Source organism: Pyrgilauda ruficollis, unplaced genomic scaffold (assembly GCF_017590135.1).
Source record: "Pyrgilauda ruficollis isolate IOZ18807 unplaced genomic scaffold, ASM1759013v1 scaffold14, whole genome shotgun sequence".
Lineage (NCBI taxonomy): Eukaryota > Metazoa > Chordata > Aves > Passeriformes > Passeridae > Pyrgilauda > Pyrgilauda ruficollis.
In genome coordinates, this window is record NW_024512543.1 from 8,592,329 (window position 1) to 8,619,352 (window position 27,024).

A 27,024-nucleotide genomic window follows, 5' to 3' on the forward strand; every position below is an offset into this window, starting at 1 on the left:
AATATTATGTAAAGCTTTGCTACTAGTATTTTAATTTTACCCTTCTAATAAGAGTTTGCTCCTCAACTTCCTAAAACAGTCCACATTTCTGTGACTTCCACAATTTATCTTCATTTATCATTTCCATGTAGAAAAATAATGAGGTGCAGATAAAAAGGGCCCTTTTTTGTTTGGCTGATCAGAGGATGAAGTACAGAAGTCCTCACTAGTTTGTTACATCATTAACCAGAGGTCCTCCAGTACAGTTCCAAGCAACCTTTGTGTCTATTCAAGATCAGGCCCAAAAGAGAGACAGAAGGAGTCAAAGGAGCATATTTCTGCTGCTACATATCACAAAATGACAGAGGAGAGAGCAGAAGTTATTAGGCAATAAAAGCAAGAGAACAAGTCCAGATCACTGTGGAGAGACTGCAGCTGGGCCACTCCAGGTGTGCAGCAAGCAGGGATGGGAAGGCCCTTTGAAGTTCTGCCATACAGTTTTGCATATTCATTCCATGGGGAAAAAAAGCCAAAACACAAACCCTCGAATCAAGAGATTTATCCCATGGTTTAATTAGTTTTCCTGACTGCCAGAAACAACTGGGTATTTTTCAAGGCTAATTTATAGACCAAAGTCTTGTATCACCTGATAACACATTATCAGGAGTTGTCTCATAGATGCAAATTTCCTTTTTGATGCTGCTTGTCTACATTATCTGCTTTGATATTCCATTAGAATGCTCTTCAGGTGTTGGTTTTATTATCTATCCAAATAATTTGACTACACAGCTCTAATTTACTTTACTTCTCCCACATGCCTTTTCTTACATTGCATTTGACAGTTCTCATTCTTAGCCACACTGTCCTTGATCTGTCACATATTTTATCACTGCTATTTGTTAGAAATTTTAATATTATGTTTATCACATTTTTGGGATGCTTACTTAGTTTCACCTTTATTCCATGACACAGAATGGGCATTTCTTTTACCATATAATCCAAATCGCTCTTGGCAAAATATTAAATGACAAAGTTAGAAAAACCAAACACCTGAAGGTGTTTAAGTAGAAGTTTTTCCCCTAGTTCTGTATCAGTAACAGGTATCCTCACAAGCATTAAGTATAGTATGTCCCATGTTTTTTTCCATAATAAGAAAGTACAGAGGCATTTTCCCTGGCTAAAGCATTAGAGTGAACGAACCTATGAAGGATTCCCTTCCTGTGAAGGGAAACAAAATTCAGGAGGGTGAATGGCCATGTGATTGTCTAAGCAGCCAGTGGAATATCACATAAAAGCTCAGTTCCTCAGCTATTCACTCAAAGTTTATGCAGGCAATTTCTAGTGAACAAACAGTTGGCATAACTCAATGGTGTGTTCACCTTAGGAAGCTTATTACCTTTGAGGAGGAATCACAGATATCTCTTCATGTTTAAAGTGGCCAACTGTCCTTACTACATTAAAAATCCCAAATTTTAAAGTAACAGTTGTAGAAAGCATTGTACTTCCTACATGACAATCCTTTTTAAGGCTGTTTTGAGCAACTCTGCATTTAAGGAGAAGTAAGGTTCTGCGGAAGAGCATTTTAAAATAACTTTGTAGCCATTAAATGAAGCTATTATACCACACTATAACAGGCTGAAAAGAGTTAAACAGTAAAAACATACACAAAAAATCCTTTGTGTTTAAAATTATGATATTTAAGGGTTAACTGTTTACAGATATTTTGTCTTTCAGGATACTAGGATTAGTGAAAGCATGCAATTCATGCCTCATTAACTGATTGAGAGAAGAAAATGAGCTTTCCTACTTTTGAGTTGTGAGTCAGTTAATCAGTTTAGAATAATTAAGTCATTGACCTTGATCGAATGCAAAAATGTTTTGGCTTTTGCAGAAAAGGTCAAAATCACAACAATAAGATTTAAATCTGGTCCCTGGTCCTTACTTTGTCCTGGTTACCAGGCAGCAAAAGCCAGCCTTTCATAGCAAAGGTTTTGAGCAAAGCATGCACTTGATACAAAAAACCTTTGAATGCTAGTTTTACTATAATCAGTCAGTTGATGTGTATGTTACAGCATTTTATTCCACTGCATATATTGACATATTTCCACATTTTGGGTATGTTTTAATTTAACAGAAATATTTATTCTTTAAAAGGAAAAAATCACCAGTGTCAGTACTGAGCTATGTAGAAATCCGTTTGAGACCATCATGTGTGGAGACTCTGTTCCTGCAGCAGTGTGATCTCTGCTATTTTACCACCACTTATCCTTTACCTTTCCAGTGTCAGAATGATACCATCATGTCAGAAAGGAGAGGCACAAGTCCAAAGACTTTGCACTGGAGATAACTCCAGTGAGCCTTAACCCCAGATAATGCCTTGAGACAGGAATCAGCTGAAGCATTTCCAGCACAGTTGGTTTTCTCTGATTTGCAGTAGCTGTAGGCTGAAGAGAACTTTACTGTAGCTTTTGAACTTGATGCATGGGGAAATTTGGTTTCCTGGAGATAAGCTACAAAAGTTGTTTTCAGTATTTGAGTATTAGGTACCAAAGGACTGAGCCAGATGAGATTGGCTGGTCTATAGCTTCTCTGATTCTGGTAAAATCTGGTCTGAAACCAGTGTCCAACTGCAAATATCACACTAAAGCATTGTTTTATGTTCAGACACATAGCAGAAGTCCTGATTTAATGCTGCTCTCTAGTGGTTTGCCATGTGTGCAAGTGGGATACATTTCCAGAAACAGTCAGGAATGCCGCATCACCACTCACAGCCTGTTTGCTCCTTTGATCCCTGTCTCAGCTGGGATCACTAACTGCTTTCTGCAGAAAATGCTTACAGGTATGAAGAGTATGTCCTGTAAGCTGTGCTGAGAAATGATGCATCAGTTTTAGCCTGAACCATCTCAAAACTTTGGTTTAGCTTCTGCAGCTTGTGGCTGCAGTACACACCTCCTCCATTATACATACAAAAACCACAAGGTGTTCCTGAAGTGCTTTGATGGCCCATTAGGAAAATGGGCCATTTAACTGCGCCATTTTCTCTAAGATTCTCAAATTTCAAGATTTGTTTTATTGGTGAGTCCTCCTAGGAGCTTTTACTGTGGAACCCAAATAATCCTCCTACTCTGTTCTAGCTCCACTTTAACTACACAGCATAGGTCATTACCCCTGTCCTGATTTGCCTTGAAAGAGAGCCAAGACAAATGGGCCAGAAGGGAACAGCCTGAAAAGGGTGACTCTGTAAGGGGGCTCCCGAGGGGAGCACAGCCTGTTTGATGTGAATTGCATCCAGAAGACAAAGGCAGAGACAAGACTGAAGACAAGGACACAGCAGAGATCCAAGGTCCAGGAAGGAGACCAAGACTAGGCCAAAGACACAGTATGGAAGAAATGCAGTTGCTCATCCTGGATCCTTTTTAAAGTTTGATTGCACTTTCCTGTAGCTCTGGCCCTGAGGTGATTTAAGCAGCACTTGCTGAGCTCACTCAGTGGCCAAGCAGTTTCATATGCAAGCTGCCTCTGAGCTCCTGGGTGAGCATTGTCTGCTCCTAGTAAGTTGTTACTATTTACTGCACTGATTTGTGCTAAAACCCTTTCTTGTCAGCAGTGAGATTTTCTCTGAGACATTCTTCCAAAATGTGAGATTTCTTCAGATCAACTCCTGTAAGGAATGTTTTACCAGGAACATCCCTGTTCTGTTCTGTGGCACATCAACCTAAGGGATGAACAGCTTTGCTGTAGTAACCTTACCTTCTCCTTTACTGCTTGCTTATCTACTGATTCCATCAAGTTTGATTGATTTTTGTTGGTTTGTTTTTTAAAATTCTCATTTAACCCATGTTATATGATGCCATTTGTCAGAATTTACACTGCTTTTTATTTTCACTATTCAGAACTTCCATTCTTTATTTCTGCTGCTTCCTATGTCTAAGCATGATCGTTGCATTTTTACAATGCCTAATACACATCTTATTTCCATTTCAGATAATGATTTTTTCTGGCAATTTTCAAGTTTTTATTCTTTTTATTCTTTTATTCTTTTGTCTAACTTCTTTGCTTTTTGGGAATATTTTTCAAGATTCATATTACAAGTGTGCATTTTTCAAGTATTTTTCCGCAACCAGAATTTGGACTTTATAAAAACACAGAAACATATACACATGTACATGCATTTCCACAGCAGCTTTCAGGGCAAGAAAGAAAAATGGTTTCATACAGAAGAGATTATTTTCAGATGACATTTCTTACTAGGTAAGCAGTGAGCACCTGGGAGAAAGGCAAACATTTCTTTCATAAATCTGTCAGGGTGATACTTCAGAAGTCAAATAGGTTCAGTTTCTCTGAATATTTGTAGGGACAGCACATGTTTTGGGACTATACTGCAAAACCAAAAACGATAAAAGAAAGAGTACAAGTGGGTAATAATAAAGGTCAGAACTTTCTTAGCATGTTTCATTCAAATTATTATGAAACTATATTAAAATATTACACTGAAAAGTGGGGTGAGTAGCTGTGTTTCATCAATAAAGAAATTCAGATGCTAACTCTCTCAGTAGTAGAATCAGAACTGAGTCCCATGTCCTCACTGTCTATGTGGATTTCTACACCTTCCTGACAAGCAGTATTTGGCAAAGGAACAGAGCCTCCAGTTTTTAAGCATTCTCTTGTAAGAACTTGCAAATCATCTGGGTGCTATTATCTCATTTCTACACAGAAATTAAGGTCAAACCTGAAACAGAGAAATCTGAGACCCTGCTATAGAATCTTAGTGCTGGCTGATATTTATGTCAGATATTTTAGATGCCCATGTTCTGCTAGGAAAAAAAATTAAAATTCAGCTGGTCACTGTCTTTCTCCTGGAGATTCAAAAGACCTAAAACTACTATATAAGGATACATTGCTTTCTCTGTCAGCTGAAGAACCAGATACCTCATGAACAGTAAAATTAAACCAAGGAGAGAAGGAAAAGAAAAATATGGTGACAGAATCTGAGTCTGTTATATCTGAACCTGTGCTTTCTGAGAGCTGTGGGATTGCCACAGCATTTTATGCAGTTCTTCTATGCAAACGTAGCACTTTCCCTGCTGCAGTGGAGAACTGACACCTTTAGCATTTTGCTTTTTAAATAGCTCATATATTTTTCAACAGTTACTAGAATCCATATAACTTGCCTGTGCTTTTATCTCCAGGGCAATGCTGGTATCCTATCTCCATGGTAGCTCTACAATAGGCAAACTGAGGTCATTTTTTTTCCTTTTAGAGCTATAATTATCAAGGCACAGCCCATTAGTGGAGAATAGCATGAAGGAGATGAAAGTTCCTTTCATGGCAGTAATGGTCCCACCATATTTCAACAGGCTCAGAAAAAGGATTAACTGTATGTGCTAATCCCCATATGCAGGCATAAAAGCACAAATGCATAAAGACAGAAGCACAGAGTTTTGCATAGGGGCAGTGTCTCTTGCAAGCACCTGAGCAAACAAACACTAACAAATATTTGCTCTGCAAGGGGTTTTTTAAGAGTGTATGAAATCTGTAACAAGCATTTAAACAGTCTGTGCAAAATACTTCTTGTGTGGTTTTGTGGTGAAGCCAGGGTATGAATCTCCCTCCCCACCCCCTCCAATCCACTGCTGTGAGTTGGGTCTGAGATGGAACTGGATTCCTGTCAAAATCATGGTTATGTATTACATCATCAGCTCTGAAGCATTGTTGTCACCCACTTTGTGTGCAACTCTCTTTGTGTGCAACTCCAATTAAATATTCAGAAATACACGAGAGTGGATCCCTTGACTAATGTACTGCCAGGCATTTTTCTTTTTATATGTGTGCCCCCATCATTCCTGTTCATACAGCATCCCCAGTGCACGGTTTAATTAGTGGTAAATTACTCCCTCTTTCATGCAGCTTTTGCTTCAAGTAATTATCTGAGAGTCTCTGTTCTTACTAAAGTGAGACCAGTGCCTACAGAATGACAGACAGTCCTCTGGAGTTCATTTATCATCTGAGGACTGGGACTTGCTCTAACCCTAATCTGTAAGAAGAGAGTCAGTCACCTGTGGCAGCTTGCAATATCTGTGTTGACTGTAAACTGCAAAACCTACACATGGCTTGCATATTACATCGAAATAAGGGAGCCCTATTCTATCTTTAATACTAGTCATTCTGGGATTACATATAGCTGGTTTGAAGTGATCAACACTCTAGGCACCATTCCAGGTGCTGACATCTGCCCTAGCCTGACATGATAAGCAGCTTGAACACAGACTTACCTCTGTGGATGCTGTCTGGGGGATTTTTTAGAATTTTTTTTGCCTAGTGATTGGACTTTCCCATCAATATTAAAGTGTATTGTCACCTGCTCTTGGTGGAAACTTGTTTTGAGCAGAAGCTGTTGAATGTGGGTAGTTTTAAAAGCTACACAAAGTGTTTCTGTGTGAGAAGTGAAGCATCTCTGGCAGTTACTGTGTCAATGTGGTGACACTGACTGTAATTTTTCTTTCTGCTATAGGTTCCCAGGTAGATTGTATCTGCCTGTTTCCTAGTGTTGTAGTTCAACAACACTGTCACTGTTCCAGAGGGTGTCTTGGAACATTAATATGGATCTAATGCAAAGCAGTGGATCAGTGCTCAGGTTGGAAAGATGACCTGGGAGAGGGAGTAAGAGAGCAGGACAGAGTGAGTTGGCTAAAGCTGCAGTGGACAAGCAGATCTGGACTTAGCTACAGCTCAAAGTACACCTGTAGATCTCAGGAAAGTTCACACAGTGCCCAGCAGAGAAACAAGCCACTGATGTTAATCTCTCATCTCTAAAAGAACAGGGGAAAGGAAAACTCCACTTAAAAGGAGCACAGAAACTCAACAGAAGGGTAACCAAGTCAGTATTTCATTACATCTTAACACTGTGAGGTACAATTTATGTTGGAATAAAAGTGTATCTCAGTTCAGAGCCACTAGTATTCTTTCTGGACAACAGATTCTAGACTTGAATGAAGCTAGTTGATTTTTCATCCCTGTTGTCAACATTGAGAAGAAACTTTACCCTGGAGAGGGAGATCACACAATGGATGATAAATTCATTAGAGGATGTTGGCCAGAAGCACAGATTATAGGAAACACCATAACTCTGCAAGCATTATCATGTCAGTGTCTCTTTTCTGTAAAAGAATTTACTGTCTGTATAGGTGGAAAAAAATACTTAAACAGGTCAAAAATACCCTGTAAAGAGAGGAACCATCATATGAATTTTATTGTGCATGATAGGGGTGAATTATTATCAGGAGCCTTGTTCTGACATCCTGAGAAAAAATCACTGGTGATTCCAAATGTCAGCACAATCTACTAACAGGGCTTTTCTGTCTGTACAGTTCCAAGTCTTTGGCATGAGTTCAAAGTAAAAATGAATCTGAAAATTCCTGAAATCTGGGAAGCCCATATGTGAATCCAGTTATGTATCCTGGCATTTTGGCAGAAACAGTTTCCTATTGCAAGACTTTGAAGCCTACATAAAAATTAAATTGCCTTTGTGCTCTGTAACTAAAGGCATATTAAATATAGCAGCTTTGGTTAAGTGAAGCCAAAAGTTCAAACTTGCTTACTTCAGTTTTTTTTCCCTCATTAAAATTATCAAAACCTGCTTTTTTTGCCAAACACATGGCTTTTGATGAAATGCAGCTTTCAGTCACTTTTTAGGCTGGATTTTGGAATTAATCTCATTTGAATTTTAATTTTGGAAACGTATAAATATAGATGCTTTCACAGCTTATTTGGTATGAAGTGATTTCCAATCTTGCTAGTTTATTTTTCTCAGTGATTCAAAGTTAACCATATATTACATGATCAAGCTGTCTACCTTTATTATATATTAAAGCTAAACTAAAATTAGTATCTTCTTCATTCTCAAAAAAACATGAATTATAATTAAAAATAATTCTGTCTTCAGAAAAAATAAAATTCTTGACCAATTTGAGAGTTAAATAGATGTGGTATCTGATGTATTCCTATTGTACTGAAACAAAAGAAAAATCCTATGGAAATTAGTGAGAATTTTGTATGACCTCAATAATGAAGTCCTAAATTTAATATCTGAATGCTCCTATAACTATTATCTCATGAGCAGAAGGTGCAGCCATTATAGTTATGCTTCTGTAATGGCTCTTACTTTATCATTTATGCCATCCTTGTAGGTTCTAGCATTTTCTACCTGTTGTTTGCAGAGATGAGCATGATAGAAGATGTAAGTGAGAAATCAGGCTGTTAGAATCCTCGGTTGCCAAAAATGTGCCATTTTTTATACAACACATTTTGTACAAAATTTCAGTAGAAGATGCCATCATCTGTTGGTGGAAGTGCTTGTCCATTTAATAGAAGCCTCATAAAACACCTCCTGCCATAATGAAATAGAAACCCATTCTTTCTTGGTGCTCTGAGAACAAGCAGACCATGTTGATAGTCAGTGACTCCTCATACCATCTTCAGTGTATTTATTTTCTTGTCATGTAACAGGTTGGGAGAGGCTCTGTCACAGGCATAAAACATCTTGCCTCATTTAATAACACTTTTTCAAAGAACTATAAAGAACCACAACAAAGAACAAAAAATAATAAGCCAAGCTGATGTTGGGAGCTCAGGATTTTACACAACTGAGCAAAAAGCATTTGCATTCAGAGAACTGGGCAGACTGATTACAGCTCTACAAGGTAATGGTTAAGTGCTCTATCTCTGAGCAAAGGATCTTTAATAGAGATTTGAAATGGATTTTAGATAAGAACTTTCCCAATAAGAGGGATATATGGTCACAAAATGTGCCTGATACATGAGGAGTGTAACTCATTTTTATCACAGAAACATCAAAATCTCTTCCTTCCATGGGCAAGACCCAGATGTTATATGCACGAAGCAATATGTCAAATCCAGTTATAACTAATTTCAGAAACTATTAATAAATCTCCTATTGTTACCACCCCCTAACAAGGTATTTAAGAATATGCTGACTACTTGTCTACACTTGATTCCATTCCTTTTCTTGATACCTCTCCTATTTCCTGATAAAAAGACTTCCCACTGCCCAGGGGGAACTGTAGCTTATCTTTATTTCATGCAATACCGAGCCATTATTTTACATTTAAACACACCTGTACACTTTGCACCTAATGCTAAAATACTGTGTGAAATACCAAAATTTGCACAGAGGAAAAAAGCCCTGCTGCATATGAGCTTTTGGCATGCCAAATTCCTCAGCTTGAGTACCATGGGCCCTTCATAGGAGAGGGCAGGTGGAAACCTGTGGACCTCTCCATGGTGCTTTCTACAACTCTGAATCCAATGATGCAGCCAAAACACTGGACTGTCTATGCCTTTCTTGTTATACCATTCGGATTTAAGGGTGTTTGAAAATGAATAGGAACTCCTTAAAAGGAGTCAGTTTCTGAACTGGGCTGTTACCAGTCCAAGATGTAGGAGGCTAAGTGATGCCCCTTGCTCTGCCACAAAACAAACATCTTCTGGCAGCTGATACCTCGTTCAGATTCCAGTCTAGGGTGGTGTTTATGCAACTGACTGCTGTAGGTGTATAGCTTCCCTTGGTTTAGTTACCTTTGTGCCTTCAGCTGAACTTTGAGCCAGAGAGAATTTTATTAATTCTCTGATGGAGTCAGAATATTCTCCAATATCCAGCTACCCAGTGCAGCAAGTACCTCCCTACATTGCAGGGATGTTGTAAAGGTGAAGTTAGGCAAGAGAGAATCAAATGTTGCTGTACTAACAGCTACAGAGGCCTGTAAAGCATAAAAAGTAAGGGTAGGTCTCAATACACAAGTCCTTCACCAAGATGTAGCATGAGCAAAACTAACACTTATGTCTTTGCAAAGTTGTGGCTAATTTGTTTGTTGGGTGTTCTTGGGATTCTTGAAAAGGCCAATGGCAAATTTATTATCTCCCTGTCACATCTACTAACTTTAGGAGATGAGATTTCAAGGTAAGGGAATTTTTTTCATCTGGAACAAAGATGTCTGGAGGAGTTTTAAAAGCTCCAGTCATTACTAACCAGCAGCGTCATTGTCTGGAAATATTTTCCTTTCTAGCAGGACCCTTTAACACATGAGCCAATTAATCCCACCATACTGTGATCACCTGTTTCAATGAATTATTACTGTGTATTATTTTCCTGCCTTACACCACCTGGCACTTGCATTTCTTTTTGCTGCATTATGCTTTTTAACAGCAGGCAGTGATAAAGCTGCTCAAATGTCACACAGGGCAAGAATATGACTTAAGAACCTAGGGATGAAAAAAGGAGGTAAACAGGGGTAATGAAGCAGGGCCATTCTGCTTGACGATGGCAGCCACCTGCACTCAGGTGAAATTGAACCTTGCAGCAGTCTAATCTAGTATCAGTTATCTCTGTTTTAATGTTTCTGTCCACCTGAGTACTGTAAAACAATCATTAGTTCTCTCAGTCTTTTCAAATACATCTAAGGGAAAGCTCTGTCATCGCAGAGGTGTGATTTGGGACTTCAGTTGTTGATATGGTTCCTATCTCTGAGCCAGTGTATGGTTATCAGCATAGGCAAAAAGTGCTGAAATCTCCTCTCCTAAAGTTAGTAAATGTGACAGGGAGAAGATTTTAGTCATTTTGCACCTGAGGAGTGGACTTTCTAGTCTACACAGAAAAAAATATACCTGAATATCACTCTTTCACATACTCACCCCTACACAAAATATGGTGACTTCTATAAAACTGTCTTTCTTTTTCTAATAAGTAGTTTGGGAATATTTTGTTACCAAATCTGAAGGTAACTTTTTTTTGGCCCACTGACTTCAACACCTTGAACAAAATTATAAATGATCAATGCTTTAGTTAAGATGTTTGAGACCCCAGCCTTCACTGAAAATTCTAGGTAGGCAAATCTCCCCAGTTGGTCCATACTTCGTGAACGCTGGGTCCATGAAAAGACATCACTTTTAATTTACAAAAAGTGGAGTTTATGGAAGCATATACATTAGCCATTTTGCTCCAGTAGAGACACATTTTTGAGGTGAATCTCACCAGACGAGGACTGGAGTGCATTAAATGGACTAAATCCTTTTGGATGAAAATAAGTAATAATTTTGGTGCTGCTGAAATAGTTTCACAAATAAATTTCTTCCTGTGCTTAGCACAAAGTAAACAAATTTCCTTCTCATTCTTTGCCCCCTCTCCTCATCCCCTATTTGTCTATAATCCAGAATATTCTGATTTTTCAGCTGGAATATTCTTGTCTTGCAGACATTGCAAACATTACAACCTGAAGTTAACTTATGTAAAAGATTGCACTTCAATCTATTTATTTTATGGGCTTAGGAAGTTGCTGAGAAAAAAATTTACGTTCATCTGAAATTCACTATTTTAAATGGAGAAAGCTGCATTTTGAACTAGAATGAATTATTTAACCTGGATGAGGGAAAGGATATTTTTCTCTTTAAGCCTTTATATTTTAGGCAATATTATTTTATTTTTAATCAGGCTATAGTTTACATGTTAAACTCAACACAAAATTTATATGATCTTCTTTCTACCCACCAAAATATGTATTTGCATTATACAATTAAAATTTTAATATAATTCTACTAATACTATTGACAAGATTATTTTATATAAATTGTATTTGTTTTGAAGGAAGGACTTACATTTCGGTTATATTGTTACAGTTAGTTTTATATCTCTAATATGGATGCACACAATAGATGTGCAGATCTGTAGAAATTAGTGTGGTATTTGAAACCTTCACTGAATTCACTGGCTTCCACTACTGCTCTTCTGAGAAGATTCACATGCTTGTGAAGTATCTTTATATTTGCATAAGAAATTATAAATTCTGCTATGAGAGTCTGTGCCAGGAAAGGGCTGCAGAATACTTCCTCTAAGAAGTGATGCAGATAATTATGTAAGGCATGGATGTGTTGTGAAAAGCAAAGGAAATTAATCTTTTTAATTGTCAGCCCATGTGAAGTGAGGGAATTACTTTGTTTGGTGTCTTTCAAGAGTTTCCTTTTTAACTGAAAAATGGAAACCAGTCTTATGGTACCACTCCAAGGAAGTTCTGCAATTAGAAATGACAGTATGGGACAAACAAAAAATTAACTGTGCACTGAGAGAAGGTATTCCTAGACTTTAAGCGATGTAATTGTTCCTTTTATGGTTTCTGACTAAAGAGGGTACACTGTATTCCAGAATGCCTTAAAAGACATATATAGGTGCCTATGGTACTCCTTCAGAGAGAAATTGCAACATTTCTTAGTCAAGAAGTTAAAAAAAGGAACAAAAGCAGCCTTTCCTCTTTTGGATTCAACCACTTGTTGAGTTAGTTATGTTCTCTACATATTAACTCAGCCTCATACGTAGAATAATATTAAACCAGAGAAAAAGGGACTCTTAATCAACATCATGCACTGAATTTTGATTTCTCTCCCTATTTCAGGAATCATTACTTCAAACCACTCTTCTTTTTGTTTTGCTCTGTCTGGCTTCCCTCATTGCATCAAACCATCGACTAGCAGAACATGCTTCTGCCCATGTGTGTGGTGGTGCTCAGAGATCGTTTTAAATCAATACACCTGAGACAAAACTTTAAAAGTCAAAGATGCTGTCCAGACTCTTTTACCTTTGCCACCAAACTGTACTCCCTCGCGTGAAGCAGCAGCATGGGCACAGCCCCCATCCTGCGGGCTGGAGCCATGCTCCATTGCCTGAGGATAGCAGGAGAGGGCTCGAAAGCCCCATGCCCTCCTGGTCACTCAGCTTGTGACTGGGATCCTTGTCCAGCTGGTGAGGGCTCTGGAGTGGGTGTCCTGTGAGGAGCGGCTGAGGGACGTAGGGATGTTTGGCCTGGAGAAAAGGAGGCTCAGGGTGACCTTTCTCTGCAGCTCTCTGACCAGAGGTTGTGTCAGCTGGGGGTCAGCCCCTTCCCACAGGTAACAACTGACAAAAAGAGAGGACATAGCCTCAGGCTGCACTCTGGGGGAGGTTTAGGTTGGACGTTAAGAGGAATTTCTTCACAATAAGGGTGGTTAGACACTGGAATGGTTTGACCAGGGATATGGTGGAGTCACTGTCCTTGGAGCTAAGCGTGGATGTAGCATTTAATGGCATGGTCTAGCTGACATGGGGGCGCTTATGTTAGACTCTGTGATCTCACAGATCTTTTCCAACCTAATTGATTCTGTTTGATTCTGTGAAAGCCAGCAAGCCTGCAGCGAGGGCAGAGCTCGGAGAACTGGCTCCTCATCTTGGCCAAACCAACACCGCTTGACTTAAGGCTGAGTCAATTCATCTCCCTTCGCTGCATTCCCAGCAGTTTACACTGGAAATTGGAAGAGGCCAGCATGTCCCACAGGTGAAGCACTTCACCTGCCGTGTCTGGCAGCGGTGTTGCCTGGCGGGGTGTCTCGGTGCGGGCTGCGCGGAGCCCGGCTCCGTTCGGAGCTGCCGGCTCCGAGCCCCCTCAGCACCACAGCGAGCTCCGCGCCCCCCGCTAACATGGCGCCCCTGACCCCCGCGCTTCCTCTTCCGGCCGGGTTGCCATGGCGCTGCCCCCCGGCCCAGCCTCCCCCCGCCCGCCGGTGTGTGTTTACATCGGGCAGGAGGAGCCGGAGCCCCAGCGCCGGGGGAGACGGGCACGCAGCCGCCGGCCGCCCGCCCTCCCTCCATCCCCGCCGGGCGGTGCTCCGGGAGACGCGGCATGAAGGTGATGCTGGCGGCTGTCCCCGGGCCGGGGGGTTCGGCTGGGCCGCGGCGGCTCCCGGCGGCTGCGGGGGGCCGAGGGGCGGGGGCTGGGCCCGGCGGTAACCGGTGGCGGGAGGTGCGCGCTCGTAACCAAGTACACAACTTCCAGAAGCTTCCAACTTCGCGGGGGATGTGGTGTCGATTCTTGGGTCCGTCTCCCTGGAAAGAATTCCCCCTTCTCTCCGTGAAAAACCCGGCTCGTTTCCTGCGGCGCTGAGACGGGAAGGGGGTAGCGAGGGAGCCGGGGGAGGCTGCCTGCCCCCGCTGCCCTTCTAGGCTGGTGTCTCCAGGGAGAACTTGCCCTCGTTCCCCGGGCATCTTCCCTCATGCCCAGCATCTCGCGGGCCGTTTCGCTGCCGGCGGCCGTGGCGTTCGTGCCTTGCTGTGCGGCCGGGCTGCTCCGGGGCTCACCTGGGCTGCTGCTCTCGCAGGCCCTTCCCTAAGCCCGGGGCAGATCCTCGCCTTTCTCCGTAGTTTGTTGTGGAAAACTGTTAGGATAGAGAATGTCTAACCTGAGCCGAGTATTGGTGTGGATGCTGAGGCTGGCTGGAATAGAAGTAGTAATATACAACACTCAGATGTGAGGTTGCATCTTCAGTTGTGTTGGTTAGGAGTCAGTAATGCTGTTGGTACTGCTCTTTCTTCACTTTATATTGTCATATCTCTTTAATTTTCAGATGTATGACTTTTAAAGGGATTTTCTCTCATTAATCAGTCTGTAACTTGAGGCACACTGGGCATTCCCTCTCTCCTGACTTTGTCTAGCAGTAAAATAAAAAATGTATTAGCTATGTTGTAAGTTCTTTGTGGCAGAAACTGTATAGGTCTGTACCAGTCCTGATGGAGAAATTTGGCTCAGGCCTTCCTCCAAGCCTCTGAGTCAAGTAAGTGTGTGTTAGAAGTTCACCAGCTTGTGCAGGTGTTGGGTTCTGGGAAGTGCAGGTGTGGCAGTCACTGGGCTTAACTATTGTCTTTGGGCACTAGGGGCTCTTAACCATCACATCTGCACAGCTGGTGGGTGAAAGAAAAGGGGCAACCTCTGCATGCATGCAGTAAATATACGTAAAAAGAGCGTGTCCTTCTATGCAGTGTATATTTTGTTGTGCATTTGTACAAAGCCTGATAGTAAAATGTGTATTTTTTTCTTTCTCTTGGAGTGTTTGTTAGTTCCAGTAGTGTAGGATAATAAAAAGTATGTATTGAGAACGTTATTGATAAACAGCACTATGGCTTTGGGTGATTTGTTGACTTACACTGTAAAAAAAAAGCCTCAGAGTGCTGTCTGAGCAGTACATCCAGTTTGAGGTCAAAACTGAAAAGATTTCCTTCAACTTCTGTCTTATTGCACAAAGAGTAAACAGCTGCTTTTTCTTGCTAAGACCATTACTTCTGCTGAGTTCCTTTTTTGCCCCACTAGAGTGGGGAAAGCTCATGGCTATTTAAGATGAGCTCATTCAAAATACAAGATGTGAGTGGAATCATGTTCTGACTGCAAGAAAAATGATTGTGTTTGGGGGGAAGGTTGTCTGTTTGTTTGTTTTTAACCAACCATTTTTCAGGTATAAGCACTTTGTAGAGCTTTTCAGTATAAAAGAGTTCACTTTTTTTTTCTCAGAGTGGGTAATTTCTTTCAGGGCACATTTCTTTCCATGTGTGCCACCTTTTGCTGTAGGAGTTGCTTCAAGTTTCTTCTAGGTGAGATCACTGCAGATGCATGATTTAAATTCTTAAGCTGAGGGTGGGAATAATTATCTTTTCATTTAGCAAGTGGAATCCATTGAAATGTGCAGTATTTTCACCCCTTTAAAAGGGTGAGGACAGGAGAAGGGAATGGAAGGAAGAGGTGTCTGTGTGGTGTGAGATGGATCTGAATCCCTTTTACGGGCCTGCTTGTAAGTAGTTCAACTTAAACTTTAAAACAAATAAGTTTAAGTTTTTGATCATTGTAGGGAAGACATCAAAACTAAACTTTTCAAAAGTCATTGTGTCAGTTTCTCCCCTAATTATTGTTATATCTTGGGGAATACCTTTGAGTTTGCATGTTTCTGGCAGCATGGGTTTTGATGCGCAGCTCATTGATGCTGGTTAGCATGTTGCTGAGAAGGCAGAGCAGTCAAAAGAAAACAGGTTAATGCTAGTGTGTATCAAAATGGTCTGCCTACTTAGAGAAGGGGAGAAGCAGGCAAAGGGAAGTAAGTGGTAACATCAGGGGATGTTTTTCTGCTGTAGAAGTGATCCTTTCAGGATCTATTACTAATGCTGATCATTGCTGAGGAAACTGAAGCCTGATACAGTTTATTTTTAAGACAATCACAAAACAAGTACGCTGTTGAAAAGGTAGAGTGAGGTAAAGTCGTATGGCAAAGCAATGCTTTAAAACTTGGTGTTGAAGCTGGACTGGATTGAGGATAGTCTTTATGTGTACTTTATTTCTGTTCCCATGTCTTTTGAGCTGTGTCTGTGCTGAAGAATGGTATCTCTGGGCTCTTCCAGGCTATGCAAAATACAAAACTGGTTAAAGTCCCTTTTCCTTCTTTATAGGACAGGAGTGAGAGGCAAGCAGCTCAGATAGTGTCAGGAAGTGGACCTTTTCTGTGTATAGTAATAAGTGATACCTTTTGAATATGTCAATAAAGTTTGCTTTCCTTCAAGAGCAGATCATCCTGATGGCAAGGAAATGCACCTTTTCGGGCTGCATAGGAGCCTGGGTAACGTATCTGTCCTGTGGGGAGGGCAGTTCCATTTATTAGAGCAGTGGGGAGATAGGCAGGGATTTGGTTATCAGTCAGCTGCTAATTACTGTCCCACAACATAGTATCTTTCCAGTATTAATCTCTTGTGGCTAAATGCTGGATTTCTCAAGTCTTAGGCAGCACTGGAGAAGGTTCTTGTGCCCTTGCTAACAGAACCTCTTCATGCTGTATCTTCAATCTGTGAATGAGTTGAGGCATTGGGATAGTTCCTGGTATGGTTCTGCTGTGGTGACTGCTTCTAGTGCTGCTGCTGTCACTGGGCTAACCTAAACCCAAAATAAGACAAATGAAAGGCATTGAGAGTGGCAGGTCATGTCAAAGTTCTTATTTGTAAAAGCAATCTCAAAATGTGATTTAAGTAGCTGGTCTCTTTATTGAAAGGATTCTTCAAAGTAGAATAAGAGCTTGTGGTGCTTTGGCATGTGCTCACAGTTAAGTTATATAGTTTGGGATATGACAAATGTGACATTTTACTTTGAGAAACTTAAAGCTATATTTAAGAGAAAGAATGTGAACTTACTGCCTATATTTCTCTTTTTTTGACTGCCTGTGATAGTGAGTGTTGACAGATAAATTTTAGAGATCAGAATAAGGCAAGATGATATTTTGAAGATGCAGTATCAAATTTATGGAAAGCTCAAGTAAATATTTTTCTTTCTTGTGTTTACAGACAGCTCTGTTCCTTAAGGATGTCATGGGTTGTCCTGTCAAAATGATGTATACGTAATCTTTTTTTTTTTTTTTTACATGTGTCCAATCCTGTTTAGCAGGCCTCTTTATAGTTGAAGTGAAAAGTACTTGGGAAAGGAACAGCTTATAAAAATAAGAGACAAGAGTTACTGCTTTCCATGGAGTATATAGTAATATTTTGTTTTCCTAGCATGTAGTCCTAAATGTGATCTAGGAATGAGGAGGAGCATGAATGTAAGTGATAGAGTAAAAGGGACCATGGAGTACATATTCTGTAGATAATTTTGATTGAAATATGTGCCTGTGATTGGTCACATCTGTTTTTCTTTATTGCTGAACTGCCTTACAAACCTTGTAGTGGTTTTCTTTTCCAATATTTCAGCTGCATTTCAGAAAGATGGGAAAGGGTTACGTACTTTTGAAGTTCTGGGCAAAGGTGTGTTCTTACAAAAGTGGGACAAATAGTAGAGCTCTTAAGTTTCTTCAAAAGAATGTTCTGACTGAACTGTGATGCGGGCATCACAGAAGTGGCTTGTGCTGGTAAATTTTAGTCTTAATACGTCTGCAGAGCTGCTCAAGGTCTATTGCAATTCTTGGGCTTTGATTCATTCTAAAAACATTTTGGAGGCAGAACCTTTGCACCTCACAGATCTTCAAAGTAGAAGGCACAGTTACCAAAAGCTATTGCTTCCTGAATGAGTTCTTACTAGTGTGTTGCTTGTGTTCACAGGGATCAAGTGTTTTTTCTGTCTGATGGCTGTTTGGTTGTTGAGTGTAGTAACTCTGGTTGGAATCTTGTATGCAGCAAGTTGTGACTTTTGTTACTACTTCTTGGAGTGAGTTTGGGAGAAAAAGAGCTCTCTATGGAGCCTGAAATAAAGCCTGGGGTGTTACTGCTGCCAGTGCTTCTGGCAGTCAGGTTTTGACTGTGCAGGCTAGGTGTGCAATTGCAGGGCTTAACAGTACCAGAAGATGTAGCTTTTATTCTGTAGAGTTAGTAAATATTTTACCTGAAATGTTTCTTCTTTAAAGCACTACAATAAGTGCATAGAATGACAAGCAATACTGATCTTGAAAAGCTCTGGTGTGAGTTCAAAACTCATTTGTAAGGAAGGAAATATTTAACTACCTAGCCATCAACAAATTTAAAAGTTGTGTGATAAATAAATCATAATGCAATCTCCTAGCTAATTGCCAAATGCAGAAAATGCATTTTGAAATACCTAATGGAATAAGGACACAGGAATAAATTCTGTCCTGAATAAAATATTTGATATTTATCCTCAATTTCTGGCATATAAAATTACTTTTGCAGGTTTTTAAACAACTTTTTAACTTGAAATGGATTTGCAGCTTTTTTTTTAGTCAAATTTTTAAAAAGGAAGTTAAGATTTTTGACAAGATGACTTGTATTTCAAACTTTTGCAGTGATGTCTCTTGTGACTGTTTTGGGGGAGAATGCTCATGTTTTTCAAGCTGTATATATGCTTATGTACTTCGAATTCAAGTCTTACAGTAAAAATTCTGATGTTCTAGCTGTAAAAGCCCTCAAAAATTACTTAAATTTCAGATTGTTAAAGCCAAAATGGTACTAGTGCACTTTTAAGGAAATAAATGCATGGAAATTGGGTCATGAAACCATAGTTCTAGAACTCTGCTTAATACCTCTTTCCATTAGTTTTTTGGGGAGTTTGTTTGTTTTTTATTGTGACCCTACTGAGGATAGTGAAAAGGGTATTACATTATAGATCTCTAGCATGGTTGAGCAAATCTTAATGACGTCTGTCATATATGCCTAGATTATTAGGCAAAGGACTTCTCATTATTCAGACAAATTTCTCATGCTGCCTGCAGCTCCCTAGAGTGATACTTCCACCTCTTGTTAGGCAAATGGAGAATATTCTCTCTGTAGAGTGCATTATCTCATTTATTCAGGCAGATTAAGACTGGCATTAATCACTAAATCCATCTGTCAAGGACCAAGCTGGAAAAGTACATTTATAGTATGTTACAGTATAGTTACAATATAGTATAGTATAGTATAGTATGTTAGTTGCTCTCTTTGAGCCAGGTCAGTACATGATCAAATGTGATTTGCTTGGTTTGGATTTTGAAAACCACTCTTACATTCTTTCTGGGCTAATACTGATTTAGTAGGTAATATCCAGATGGTAAATAAATGGTTGATCAAGACAAAATTCAATACAATAATTAATTCCAAATCCAGAAGTCTCTGGTCTAGCACTGAGCAGACTGTATTGGCTGTTTGGTGTATAAATGGTGCTATCTATCCCATACAAAACATGAACATGGAAAGTGTAAATCATCCGTTTGCTGGCTTGCTGAATGGAGAATAGACCATGGTGTCATTAGTACTCTTGAAAATTTATTTATGCCAAATAAACCCTAATTTGGATTACTGACAGTACCAAGTTGTTTTATTGCTGTAAAAATAGGATTTGACTGTTCTGCTGAGAATAGAACTCAGTCTTGACTTGGCATTTGCAACACTAAATCTTGTTCTCATTGCCTCTCTCCACCAGTCCTGTTGTCAAGACAAAATTAAGTGTTAAAATTGTAGCCTCCTTAATGTGTTTGTCCAAACTCAGAAAACAGCAAGTAATCTAAGCAACTTTTCTATTCTTTGTTACAGTGTACTTCGAACAAAGTGCTACAATTTTACACTACTGTCGTCCTCAGCACTTCTATTTCTGTACTTTCCTTTAGTGTTCCAGGGCATTTATAACTGCAACTCAAATTCCCCTTGGGCTGAAACCTGGCACAGAAGCTCTCATTATAAGTGAACTTTGTTTTACAAAATTAAAAGCAAAGCATCCATCAAGAGGCTTTCTTAAACATAGAGGAAAGCGAAAAAAAAAAAAGAGTTTATGGTTGCTCATCAATTTTATTCCCACTGCAGGAAAAATCCAACTGACACTGGAAATCCCAAAGGTGTGGGTGTGCAATCAATAATGATGGCAAATGCAATTGAATGTTCCTATTGCATTTAGAAAACTTTAAGTTGAAGTCTTAATTCCTTAAAGTGCTGAAAATTCATTGCTGAAGTAAAATCTGCAGCTGCAAACTGCCTAACAAAAGTACAGTAATAGTTTTAAACTCATTCCCAGTGTCTGAGCATGGTTATCTGAGAATAAGGAGGTGGGTGGGTGGTTATGTGCTTCAGCTGAAGTGGACCTGTAGGTCCTCAGCTCCCTGGAAAAGGTTGTCATCATCTTGAACTACCTACCTAGTGGTTGGTTGTTTAATTTTTATTTTTCTTTAAACAACAGTCCCCTTTTTTTCTGTAGGAATTGAGACCTTATGTAATTTTGTAAAAAGCAGAAAGGGCATTGTGAGCCACAAGCCATTTTCAGATATGGAAGATGGAACAATCTAATTTGTTTAAGCATGAAATATCCAAGATAAGTTCTGAGAAACTTTGTAACAGTGATTGGATAGAGGAGAGATCCGAAATTAACAGTGTCATTTATGATGTCACTTTAGGAAAGCCTGATGAAGGTCAGCTTCATTGTTAATGGATCTGACAAGCCCTTTGGCATCTGCAAACATTCAGCCCAGCATAACATATATCATCTCTCACTCATTTGGAGAAAGAGAAGTTGGCATGAAAAGAGCTGGGGTTTTGATTTTGTGGTGTTAGGAAGGGGCAAAGTATGCTAATGTGCAGGAAACTGTGGGTTTTAGTCTTGTAGATTTGAAATAAGTATTCTTTAAACCTGATACATAAATAGCCAATGCTTTCACTGGGATGCTTTAGCATTCCAAAGCACTTAACAAACCGTCCTGTGTTTGGGGATTACTTCACTTGTTTCTTCGCAAGGACCCACTGAGTCTTGTCATTCTTTAGGGGTGCATCCAATCTTTATGATTATCACTTGACATATATTTGATACTCTATAAAAAAGGCATTGGACCTGTGCTGGGAAGCTTACAAGTGAAATCACAGATGTGGAGGTATGAAGCCTGGGCTGCCACAAATTTTCCTCTGCTTAATTGCTTTATTGGAATTGTGCCTGCATAGAATACCAGGTCTGAAAGTCACTGTTAGCCAGGACAGAGGACATGTGATTTATGCTGGCAGTTGAGGATTTGCATAGAAAGAAGCAAATCTGACCTGGGCTCTTAAGGAGAGGCTTTAGGAGGAATGAGGCAGTTTTTTACAGTGGAAGAAGTAAGATTCTAGGCTCAAGTCCAGAATGTAAATGAATGAAGAATAATGTCGGAAAGGAAAAACTGGAATAAAGTGTTTAGAAGCAAGAATGGGAATATGAAGGTTTTGATCAGGAAATAAATACCATTTTCACTTGAAAATGCACAGGGAAAGTAGTAGCTAAAGCTGCAGATTTTAGAATTATTTCCAAAGTGTAGTCTCAAAACTGAGACAGTAAACTGCTGCTGAATCCATGACTATGAGCTTCAGATTTCACCAGCTTCTGTTCTGAAAGGGGGAAAAGATTACTTATAAGTTTGAGTATAATGGAGAAGAGTATTTACATGGTGTATTTCCTTCTGGTTCTGCTTATGGTAGGGGATTTAAAAAAATTTTTTTGTCTTTTGTGAGTAGAGTAGGAATGGCGAGAAGGAGCAGAATTGTAAGATACATCGTTCTCTGAAGGAAATTTGAAGTTACTTGTCCCAAACTTGTTCAATTTCATTAATAATTTTTCACAAGATGTATGTATATTTTTAAAAATTTGATTGCCCTCCCTCACAGTTGCCCTTCTTGGACTTTGTTTTGGAGTTTTGTATTTTGCTGCTCATTAACAAAGTGAATTCCTGACTCGGTGAACAGTCAATTGACAGACCAGTTTAAGATTATATACCATAGTTAATATAATGCTAAATACAAAAGTAGAGTCTAAAAGGCCTTAAAGTAGTGGTGGTGCAGGTAGGATTTTTTGGTTGCTTTGAATGGGCTCTTCAGAAAGATGAGCTATATTGGGGCATTTGCAGTGACAGTTTCATGTTGGTATTGACTTATGAGCAAAATGAGCTGACACTGATCGCTTGGTGTTGGGATTGCTCCTGTACTGTGTGGGTATTTTGAGTATTTATTACTCTGCTGAGATTAAGGTAGTATGGCTCTTTTTGTGACTGAGCATGCTGGTATCACTTGTTAGTACAAATGTGGTGATAAATGGAGCTCTTGGTTTCAGTGTCATAAACATAACTCTGTACCTTGTGGAAAATGCTGACCCTGACTGGATAGGAACTTGCTTTCTGTCATGCATATATTTACTACAGCACTTGTAAAATGTACAGCCTTTAAATATACTGAAAATCTGAGCATATAGCTGAACTTCTGGTCAGGATTATTCTCAAAATATTGTATCCTGTGGAAGAGCATGAGGTGTACTCTGAAATGCTTGTATGCAGTTTGTCACACTTGTTTAGTTCAGTACTGGCAGCTCTCTCTATCCATAAATACACAGCCTTCTATGGAACACATTATAAATCCACAAAAACTAATTTGCCAGGTTCCAGCAGTCCATAGCCTTTGGGTTAAACTGCATTGTAAGGTCAGTAGTCATACAGTGTGAACAGAACAAGGGATTGTATGTTTCCCAGTTTCTGTGAGAATTCCTATAGGATTTTGCTCTTGATCTTTAGCATTTGCTGAGTTCATACAAAGCTTTTCAGCTTCCTTAAGAGTTCATTGAACTGTTGGCAGGGACAGAGTGAGCTACCTTGAAATCTCACATCTGTAACTTCATTTTGGAAGGGTGGGTGTTGCCTCAGCTTGAGTTTACTTGTTCTTGTTCAGCTTGGAGATTGTGTTAAAATATGACAGAAAAATGCCACTAAGTCTTAATGGTGCTCATAGTCAAGTACTCATCAAGGAATTGTATGAAGTGTTTGCTTGTTGATGGCAGGAACTGTCTCTGAAGAGCTAAGAGGTTTTTCTTAGTAACATAATCTTAGGCTCTGTGCCATAACCTAACTTTCTGTAACAATACCTATTTAAGTTTGTACTTCTCCAGTGGTTCTAGTGAGGAATGGAAACTCATTCCCACTTTAAGAGGCTATACAAACCCTAAATAATTGAAAGAATATTGTACAGTAATATCTGCTGATGTTTCTGAACTGTTGATGCACCTTTCTGCATCCTCAGGTGCTCCTGAGGGAGTGTCAAAGCAGAAGCAATCTGTGTACATTCCTTCTGCCACCACTGCAGCTCAAGAGGATTATTATTGAACCTGCAAGCCAATAACTTATACAGTTGTGTGCATCCCATGTCTGTCTGTCATGGATCCTTAAGAATGAAAAAAGAAGATGTAACTGATGCCTCATTCTTGAAATGATAGTGTAAAAAGACAGGTTGAAACAAAATTGTTGGATTCAACCTTAGCACAGTTAGAAACCTTCTCAGAAAATAATTTCCTGGAATTTTTCTTTTTTCTTTTTTTTTTTTTTTTTTTTTTTTTTGATTGCTATAGATGACTGTGCTGCCAGAACTGTAGATGTGGTAAATGTTCATTACCAAGCTTGCAGCAGGTCCAGTGATTGAACTCAGCAGATGTAACTAAAAAAGCAATAGACATGCTAACGCAAGGAAAAAAAGCTATTGTAAAGAGACTTTGTAATCTTGTTAATGACACCTATCAGCGTTTGAGCCTTAAATATTACTTCTGGATATATATATATGAGAACCTAGAGTTTCATCTACTGTTAACTGTTTCACATTTTCTTTGGTGAATCTCAGTACCATGCACACTTACTCACTGGACTCAGTGATTAGACAGACATGCTAAAGTCTGATAAACTGATGTTTACAAGATTACTTTTAGAAGCTCCCTGTATCATAGGTGAATATATATTGTGATAAGATATCAGTGAGCTGAGAACAGGAGTTAGTAGAAAACATTTCAAACTGTATTTTAGGAACTAGGAAATCTCAAGATTGCAAAGTTTCTTGCGAAACAATTCTTGAAAATCTTAAAATTGGGGATTACTTGACATGTCCATGCTTCAGTTTAGACTGTTTTCCTTTTTAATATTAAATTGAGAAAAAAAAATTGTAAATACTTTTTTTGGGGAAGAATTCTCAAAACCATACAAAAAATGTAAGCCAAATACAGTTAAAATATGCAGTGTTATGGTTAAGTGGTTCTGAGTAGTGAAAAAAAAATCCTCAAAAATTCTGGTCATTTCTGTTGCACATTCAGGATGTTCTGTAGAAGCAGTAGTCTTGGATTGAGCATTTTTCTTCTGTAGCATTCCAGAAGCAAGTGTTAAAAGTTTTGAATGGGAGGGAAATTGGTGATGGCAGACAGCATCTCAGCCATGGACTTCATGGTGGTCTGTAATGGGCTCTGTTTTTCTCACAGCTGCATTTGTTAATGCTAGCTTAGGTACAAAGTTGACCTTCAACTAAGGTAAGTCTTTGTTTTGGAGTAAGTGTTGTCAGTGATATCCACCATACTGGAGCATTGTATTGCTAGTAAACACCAAGCAGTAGTAGTTCATATGTGAGGAAGAAAAAACCATAATGCCACCACTCACTTTGGGTAGCATTTTGCATCCTCTTTGTATTTATATGGATGACAACAACTGTAACCCAAAGGAGCACTACTTATCATGGGCTGTCATTGGGAGAAGCTACTGACCAGCTTTGTCTCTTAGGAAATTCAGAATACTGACTATTCTGAAGAAGGGAAGACAAAGCTTTTCTTGCTGGCTTTTCCATAGTCCCTGGATGTTGGATTGCCTCCTTGAGCAGTGTATAGCTAGTATGTGCAGACGGCTGTTACTTGTTTTAAGAAATTGAAGTAATTTTACTGTTGTAAACGAGAAAGTACAGGCACAGGATTCACATATTCAAGACTCCTTCTAGTTTAGGAGCTTCATAATTGTGGTTCAGAATGGTTCCAAGGCACATATTGGTGCCTCCTATCTTATGTGTCCGCATGTTTTATATGAAAAATAAATCTTCTGATCTGGTATACTGCTGTAGCCTCATCTTCCCCTTTTCTTTCTGTGGCACTGATGGGTAGGAAGTGTCAATTCACATATTGCAGGTTGATGTAGAAACTTATTCAAATACATACTTTAGATTCAACTTGTTGCTCTTACCCAGAATTATTTACATGTCCTTAAAATCTGGACCACATTATTTAGTTGAAGTGAGGAGATGGTTAGATCTTGATGTTGATTACTGGCTCCTGGGATTATTTTTTTTTTATTGGACTAAGGCAATTTACTACTTTCCCATCTGTACCATGTGGTAAACACTTTCTTCCCTTTCTGTGATGGCTACTACAAGGCATGACTTAATGTTTGAACTCTTCACTGAACAAAGCTGGGCAATGTTGATACTGTGTGTTTTTAAGCAAGGAGAAATAGGTAAATAGCCTAGGTAAAACTTGCATAGTCATGGATGGCAGAAATCAGGTTCTGACCCTGGCACCATCACAGTAGACCTGTACACTTCACCTGGGTGGTCTCTTTTTTCCCTGCTGTAAAACATCTGAAAAGTATGGTGGTACTTTTTGTTTTCATGTCCATTTTGTTGAAAAAAAAAAAAATGGGAATGGATGAAAATGTGAGCTACTTGTGCAAAGGATGGGATTTGACAAGTGTAACTTTTCATAATGTGCAAACTGAAGAAAGAGAGAAAGTAGCCAATGCTGCTGAGGGTAACCTCTCAGTCATAGGGTTTGGAAAGAATGAAGCTAAATACTGCAGCTTTAGGGCCATGAGCCCCTTTTCTTCCTGAGTTCAAATAATAACATTCTGCAAGCTGTTGATATACCAGCTGTACTTCTGTAACATTCCAGCTGTGTATGTTAGTACACATTTTCAGATAGTTCAGACTACAAACTCAGTCATGTTTTCCAAGTGCACAAAAGCTTCATTTCCTAATGTCTGCTAAGTTTTTCATTTTACTCTTCACTGTAGTAACATTGCAAAGAAAATTAGGTTTGCTTTTTTTTAAAGGGAGCCCTCTAGCTATGCCTAATATTTACTCTTCTGTAACTTCTGTTGAGTGGAAGAAGATGGTGGGGATTTTTCCTGTGATAGTTTGAAACTGAAAAAGCAACTACACTTTTATAGCTCCACATGCATGAAAATATTGTGTGTGTAAAGTGAGTTCAGCTGCAAATCTTTTAACTCTGCTCACGTTCTTCCAGCAGTAATATTGCAGGCCCTTTACAGGATAAGGAAGGCTGGAACATGGAAATGCGAAACCTGGGAGGGTAGCTCAGTAGTTTTTCAGGAATGGTTAGTTTGGCATATTACACTTGGAGGCATAAATGGATGTATTGGGCTTGTAGGGGAAAACTCCATGGTCAATGGACCTGCATAGGTTAGAAGACTGTAAACCAGTTTGCTTTGTTTTCCTTTGAAATGAGTGGCATTTCAGAATCTAGTCTTGATAAGACAAAGATAAGTTTTTTTTTTTTAACTTTCCTCTTTCTATAATTTGACTGCAAACAAATCTCCCAGCTATTTCTTTCTCATCAGCTAAAGTGAGCTCCTTGTGTCCTTACTGGCTGGCATATTCTCTGTCCTGTAACCATTTTTGTGGTTCCTGTCTGAACTTTCTGCAATTTACCTCCTCTTGCTATTCTGTTCTGCAGGGCCCTAGCTTAGAAACACAGATGGTGGATGATGAAACTGAGACTACAAGTGAAGAATTGCCTCCTCATCTGCGGGAAGAACCTCCCGAAGGTACAGTGCTGGCAGTTGATATAAACTCTTTGCAATCAATTGAAGAAAATGTTCTGGCCAAGAAGTCTGATTTATCTGTCTGACTTGAACCTGTATCTGCCTGTTTTCTGAGAGGGATAAAGCTTTGTCAGAGCTGACAGTTTAGCC

The 27,024-nt window shown here is 39.4% G+C and overlaps 1 protein-coding gene across 1 annotated transcript in view; it reads left to right on the plus strand.

Moving 5' to 3' along the window:
• Nucleotides 1–13,580: 13,580 nt before the first annotated feature.
• LOC121349549 (transmembrane protein 263-like) overlaps nucleotides 13,581–27,024 on the plus strand; it is a 202,012-nt gene continuing 188,568 nt past the window's right edge. Inside the window, exons 1-2 of the mRNA XM_041460097.1 lie at nucleotides 13,581–13,703; nucleotides 26,787–26,877. Of these exons, the coding sequence (XP_041316031.1) occupies nucleotides 13,698–13,703; nucleotides 26,787–26,877 (97 nt within the window). The 5' untranslated portion in view covers nucleotides 13,581–13,697. The remainder of the gene's footprint in view (nucleotides 13,704–26,786; nucleotides 26,878–27,024) is intronic.